This window comes from Mya arenaria, chromosome 16 (assembly GCF_026914265.1).
Source record: "Mya arenaria isolate MELC-2E11 chromosome 16, ASM2691426v1".
In the NCBI taxonomy this organism is placed as follows: Eukaryota; Metazoa; Mollusca; class Bivalvia; order Myida; family Myidae; genus Mya; species Mya arenaria.
In genome coordinates this window covers 12,897,023-12,904,504 of record NC_069137.1, presented here as the reverse complement: position 1 = coordinate 12,904,504, position 7,482 = coordinate 12,897,023, and the positions used below count along the sequence as shown (strand labels likewise).

Below are 7,482 nucleotides of genomic sequence, written 5' to 3'. Positions count from 1 at the left end.
GGTTTATGAAACGCATTGCTCAAACTTACTTTTCCTGTTATGTAGGCAAACATAAATTGAAACATACTTTATATGTCAATAAGTGTTAACAGTTGCTTGGTAGTGTTAATAGCTGTTAATTACTTTGATGGTTCATAGTGTGTGTGTGTGTGTGTGAGTGTGTGTTTGTGTTTGTGTGTGCGTGCGTGGGTGTCTTGGTGCGTGCGTGTGCATGTGTGCGTTTGTGTGTGTGTGTGTCGCGAACATCGCGAAATAACATACTTTTATTCTAATATGAGTTAGTTAAATATACAATACTTTTGAGATTGATTCTTATGTTATACAGATGTTATATGGTTATCATTTGTTTAAACTTTAATTTGTATTACCTTAAGTTTTTTTTACAATATTACAGTTTAATCGTTTAAGTATAACATTCTTTCATTTGCACCGTTGACCTTGTAACTAATCGCCATGAGTCTACCGGTGTTATTCAACGGTGTCATTGCTCCGGCGGAGTCGCACGAATATCACAGGAATTCGTGCTACTCACAATACTCGTGCACTTCATGTTTGTTTTGGCGGTAAATAATAGTATAAAAGGCCTTTGTTGGGCGTTTAGGAAAGAGTTGAAAAAGTTAGAACAAAAAAGAGTTAACAAGTGAATTAAAGGAATTATAATTAAAAAGAGTTACAAGTGATTTAAAAGGAGTTAAATAAAAAGAATTTATAAAGGTTTATAACATCGGACTATCAATTATAAATTGGATATATGACAAATTGTTGGATTATAATAGTTAGAAAGTGTTAACATCTGGAAATAAATTCATTACTTACTATTCACTATTTAGGACATTTACTGTGAATTGTTATTGGAATTAAAATTGTTAAAACTGTATAAATAAAGAAACAAACAGTGAAAAATTGTGTTTGTGGTCTTTCATAAAGTTAAGACCTAAACTCTAATGTGGCTAAAATAAAACACCGCCACATTAAATGGTGCCGGAACCCGGGAGTATTACGGGAGTATTACGGGAGTATTACGGGAACATTACGGAAAATAATAAAACAAAACAATAAGAAGAAATTAAAAATAAATTAAAGAATTAAAAGAGGAATAAAAGTGCACGATGGGAGCTGTAAAAGTGTAACAGTGGTGTTAAAGAGAAAAAATAAAAATAACTTGTGAAAAAGTGTTGTAAGTTATCAAAGTGTTTGAAAATAAAAGTGTGAAAAAAAGAAAATGCCCGCGACAAACGTTGTATACTTGAAAGGAGTACGAACACGGTACTTTCATGCTCTAGAAAAGGAGGTTAGTAATGCATCAGTGTTGTTAGATGCTGACATAACAACAATTGACAAAAATGTTTTGTCTGAAATTGATGTTTCTATGGGAATATTAAAATCTAGTATTGGTAAACTTGAGGCTCAATCTGAAAAATTGGCAACCGCTATCGGAGATAGTGACCTTGATTTAATTAATAAAATTGTTGAAGATGATTCAAAATTATTAAACATTGCTGAGAACCTGCTTGTGCGTTTAAAGAATTTAAAAAAGAAATTAAATAGTGCCATTAAGGAAGAAAAACAAGCAAAAGAAGAACAAATTAGCGAAACTAAAAATGAAAAGGCTAGTGTTGAAATGCAGAAAATGTTTGAAGCTCAAATGCAATTACATCGGGAATTTTTAGAAGCCCAATGTGACACAAAGAAAAAGCAACATGTGCAATCGGTTAAGTTACCGAAACTGGAGATATGTTTTTTCAATGGTGATAAAATTAAATGGATTGAATTTTGGGACAGTTTTGAAAGCTCAGTGCATAAAAGTGAAACGTTATCAAATATTGATAAATTCAATTACTTAAGGAGTAAACTTGAAGGTGAAGCTTGTAGTGCTATAGCGGGCTTATCGTTGTCGAACGAAAATTACAGGGTGGCAGTCAACATTCTCAAGGAGCGTTTTGGTGACACTCAGGAAGTCATTGACCTCCACTACAACAAGCTTATCAACATCAGACCAGCCGGCGATTATGTCGAAAGCTTGCGGAAATTCCTAGATACCATGGATAAACATCTAAGAAGCCTGGAAGTACTTGGACAAAATATTGATCAAGATGTGTTCGTTGCTGTTGTTAAATCGAAACTACCGAGCAACGTTATTCGACATCTTGAAATCCAAAAGGTTCACGCGAAAAGTGGACAATAAAGAAGCTTCGAGATATTCTCTGTGAATACATTGTGGCTAGTGAAAAAGCAGAAAAGGTGCAAAAATCAGAAACAGTTAAACCTAAAACAAACAGGTTTAATAATAACACGAAACCGGAGTTAAAAGTACAATCATTTGGTCAAAGAAAAGTGTACAGCCAGCCAGTAAGTTCATCAGAAGCGTTATCTGCTGGCTCTTTTGAAAACAGGAATAAAAACTGTCGCTATTGTTCAAAATTACATTGGAGCGATGAATGTGTTAAGCACAAGACCATTGATGAAAGAAAATTATGTTTAAAAGGCAGTTGCTTTAAATGCTTGAGGGGAGGACATTCGTCGCGTGACTGCAAAAGCAACAAAGTATGTGTACATTGTGGTCAGCAACATGTGCATCATCGCAGCTTATGTCCAAAGAAATTTAAAAGTAAAAGTGTGAATGAAAATGTAGCTGTATCTGAAGAAGTGAGTGAAACGTACGAGAATAATACACTTCCCAAAGAAAATGCTCTCTTGTCCACAGGTGAAATAGTTCTAATGCAAACAGCGCGAACAAATGTCGAAAATCCTGACAGTCAGTTTGAAAGGAAAGCCCGTGTTTTACTTGATTCAGGGTCTCAAAGAACCTACATCACTGAAAGCTTGGCAAGTGCACTTAATCTCAAAAAAGCTGAAACGCAAGAAATTCGTTTGGTAACGTTTGGCAGTAATAAAAATAAAGTAATCAAAACAGAAAGCACAAATTTGAAGTTAAAGCTGACTGATGGAAGTGATATGATGATTACTGCAAACGTTGTTCCAAATATAACCGGAAACATTGAAAGGAAACCTGCTAACATCTATAAAAGGGATGATTTCAAAAACCTGACTCGCAATCTGAGATTAGCAGATACTGTACCATGTGAAACTGAATCAGGTCTTATCGACATATTGATTGGGAATGATTTCTATTTGGACATTATTCAACCTGACAGAATAGAAGTTCAACCAGGACTTTATTTGCTGTCATCTAAACTTGGATGGTTACTCTCAGGAAGAACAAACGCAGTTGACGATAGTGTTGAAGATATCAGTATGCTCATTCTTACGCATGGAAAAATGGTTACAGAATCGAATTTGTTCACGGATGTTGATAAGTCTCTTCCTACAAAACCAGACCTTGAGGACTTCTGGAATGTCGAAACGATCGGAATAACAAATCCAATAGACCAGTCAGATGATCAAACAGCAATGAAAAACTTCAAGAATACATTTAAACGTTCAGATGGCAGATATCAGGTGACTTGGCCATGGCGTGACGAATACCAAGAATTGCCTGAAAACCGTGGCTTGGCATTAGGAAGATTAAAATCTTTAGTAAACAAAATACAAAGAAATCCAGAGCTTATGGAAAGGTACAATGCGACAATTAATAATCAGTTAAACAATGGCATTATTGAAAAGGTAGACAGAGAAAACTGTGATGGGCGCAAGCATTACATACCACACCACGTAGTCATCACACCACAGAAAACATCTACAAAACTAAGAATCGTGTATGATGCTTCTGCAAAAACAAGTAAAGAATACAAGAGTTTGAATGATTGTCTCTGCAGGGGACCGGTATTACTCAATGACCTGTGTGGAATAATGTTGCGGTTTAGACTTTATAAGATCGGAATAGTTGCAGATATTGAAAAGGCATTTCACCAAGTTAGACTACAACCATCGGACAGGGATGTGACACGATTTTTGTGGTTTAAGGATTTGAGTGCACCAATGATGGATCAAAACAACATTCAGGAATACAGATTTTGTAGAGTCCCATTCGGTGTGGTATCCAGTCCATTCTTACTGAGTGCTACTATCGAGCATCATTTGGATATGTACGAGACAGAAGTGGCTGAAAAGCTCAAAAGTGATATATACATGGACAATTTGGTTACAGGAACTGATTCTGTTGGTGTTGCAAAAGATCTGTATCGTGATTCAAAAGTTATGTTTAATGAAGCAAAAATGAACCTTCGAGAGTGGAATACAAATAGTGTCGAATTGAAAAGTGTGATTGAAAGCAAAGATTTAGCTGACGAACAAGTGACAACAGTTTTAGGTCATACGTGGGATATACAAAATGATACCATAGCATTAAATCAAGTGAAGAATCTTAATGAGAACGACAAGGCAATAACGAAGAGAAATGTGCTTAAACAGATTGCGTCGGTATTCGATCCGATGGGATTATTATCTCCTGTTACCTTAAAAGGAAAGTGTTTGCTTCAAAGCCTATGGAAAAAGAACATAGAATGGGATGATCGTCTTGGAAGTCAGGACGAAAATGAATGGCTGGAGATAAAGGAAGATTTGCAAGACATAGCAAATTGTAGAGTGAAACGTTGTGTAGCTTTTTCGGAGCAATCTGAAGTTGTAACGTATACTCTTGTGTGTTTCTGTGACGCTTCCAACCTGGCGTACGCTTCATCGATATATTTGTTACAAGAAAGCAAATGCAGCAAAAAGTGTGATTTGATCTTTGCAAAGAGTAGACTTGCACCAATAAAAGAAATGACAATACCAAAACTTGAATTGATGGCAGTACTGATTGGTGTTAGAAGTACACACTTTGTGGAAAAGCAATTAAAGATAAAGTTGAAAGCAAAAATAGTGATGTCAGATTCACAGTGTGTTTTACATTGGATACACTCACAGAAAAAGTTGCCAGTGTTCATTGAAAACCGGATAAAAGAAATAAGAACTCATTCTGATATTAGTTTTCAATACGTTAACACCAAGGATAACCCAGCAGACATATTAAGTCGTGGATGTACAATTGGTGAAATTCAAAGGTCCAATTTGTGGTGGAATGGGCCGAAGTGGCTGTTGGAACCCAAGGAACAATGGCCTATAAATAGGAGTACTGATCCTAACAATGAAAACAGTTGTGTGACAAGTGAAGTTAAACCAAATCGTGGTCAGATTCAAAAAGAAGAAAATATTCTAGTAGAAAAAGAAAGTTCACGCGATATTAAACCACCCTTCGAAATTGACATTGAAAAGTACTCCTCTTTGACAAAAGTGTTTCGAATAACGGCATGGTGTAACCGATTTGTGAATCGACTAAAAGATAACGTTCCAAGTTGTGTTAATCTTAAAAGTGAAGAGATAGAAAATGCTGAAAAAATGTGGATACTACACACACAGAAAATACATTTCTCAGATATGTTCACATCGCTAGGTGCAAAGAAACCAAACAATTTGACCAAACAGCTAGGTCTTTACATTGAAGATAGTGGTATACTTAGGTGCCATGGAAGACTTGATCAAGCAGAGCTTAGCGAAGCAGAAAGACATCCTATTTTACTACCTAGCAAGTCCAGATTTACGGATTTAGTGATTGAAAAGTATCACTCACGAATGATGCATACAGGCGTGTCCCAAACATTAAGTGAGATAAGACATAAGTTTTGGATACCCCATGGAAGGGCAACTGTGAGAAGGGTATTGAAATTGTGTTTAGTTTGCGTCATGTAGAGGGCAGTCCATACCAATTACCACCGATGGCTCCGTTACCGCGAGCAAGGATTACGGAAAGCGCACCCTTCTCCAAAACAGGGTTGGATTACTTGGGACCTTTGTACTCAAATGATTCTAGCGGCGTCAAAAAAGTATGGGTATGTCTTTATACGTGCATGGTTACACGAGCAGTGCACTTGGAAATGGTTCATGACATGTCTGCAAGTTCATTCCTTATGTGTTTAAGGCGATTTATAGCCATACGGGGAACACCATCCGAAATAATTAGTGACAATGCTAAACAATTCAAATTATCAAGTGATACAATCAAGCTAGTGTGGTCGAATGTAATTAAAAGCAAGGACGTGCAAAATTTCTCATCAAATGAAGGAATAAAATGGAATTTCATAGTTGAGAGGGCACCATGGATGGGAGGTTTCTATGAGCGATTAGTTGGGCTGGTAAAAAGAGCTCTGAGGAAGTCGGTTGGTAGAAAAATATTGACAGAAGATCAACTACAAACCATGTTAAAAGAGACCGAAGCTATAGTTAATTCCCGGCCGTTGACGTACATAGGAGATGACCTAAATTCCTCAGTGACAATAACTCCAAGACATTTCCTATGTTTAAACCCCAAAACTGGGATACCAGAAAGTGATATCTTAAGTGATGACCCGGATTATAAAGTTCATTACACTAATAAGGACAAGTTGTTAGAGTTGTGGAAAAAGGGTGAAAAACTTCTTAACGCATTTTGGAATATTTGGAGAAATGAATACCTCTTAAGTTTAAGAGAAAGGACCCAAAACAAGTTAAAGTGTCAAGAGTGCAATCCCATCAGTCTCCAAATGTTGGAGACATAGTACTAATAAAGGAAGATTTACCGCGAGGACAATGGAAACTTGGAAAAATATTGCAGTTGCGTTTAAGCCGTGATGGATTAGTACGTTCATGTGCGCTTCGTACGTCCACCGGAAGTGTTATGAACAGACCTATCAACTTGCTGTTTCCGGTTGAATATTCTAGTAGCCAGACAAATGACAGTGACAAATGCGCAACGTTGTCTGGAGATAAAGACGTAAGTGCTCAATCTACTCATCAACAACGTCCTGTACGTGAAGCTTCGAAAACGGCCAGGGAAAAAATTCAAACAATGTGTTAACTTTAATCAGAGACGTACAGAGTAACTTTAATGAGGGGAAGGTCGCCTTCGCGAAGATTCTTGATTTTTGAAAAAAAACAAAATGTTGAAATATGAACTGTATTCGTATTAATTTTCATTATAAATATTATTAATACGCCTTGTTAACAGTGTAACGTATTACTTGTTATTTGTTAAACTGTCATAAAAATGCATTTATGGTTAATAATTCCATGCCAAAGTTAACTAATTTTGTGTGTGTATAAAATATTAATTATTATTAATTATTGTTGCGTCGGGAGTGTCGCGAACATCGCGAAATAACATACTTTTATTCTAATATGAGTTAGTTAAATATACAATACTTTTGAGATTGATTCTTATGTTATACAGATGTTATATGGTTATCATTTGTTTAAACTTTAATTTGTATTACCTTAAGTTTTTTTTTACAATATTACAGTTTAATCGTTTAAGTATAACATTCTTTCATTTGCACCGTTGACCTTGTAACTAATCGCCATGAGTCTACCGGTGTTATTCAACGGTGTCATTGCTCCGGCGGAGTCGCACGAATATCACAGGAATTCGTGCTACTCACAATACTCGTGCACTTCATGTTTGTTTTGGCGGTAAATAATAGTATAAAAGGCCTTTGTTGGGCGTTTAGG

General features: G+C 36.1%; 1 protein-coding gene across 1 annotated transcript; it reads left to right on the top strand.

Annotated features, from left to right (window-relative positions):
• Nucleotides 1-1,109: 1,109 nt before the first annotated feature.
• Nucleotides 1,110-6,533, top strand: LOC128221411 (uncharacterized). Its single transcript, XM_052930022.1, has 4 exons — nucleotides 1,110-1,126; nucleotides 1,846-2,068; nucleotides 2,566-5,558; nucleotides 5,918-6,533. The coding sequence occupies exons 1-4, from the start codon at nucleotides 1,110-1,112 to the stop codon at nucleotides 6,531-6,533; spliced, it is 3,849 nt and encodes a 1,282-aa protein (XP_052785982.1).
• The last annotated feature ends 949 nt before the right edge of the window (nucleotides 6,534-7,482 follow it).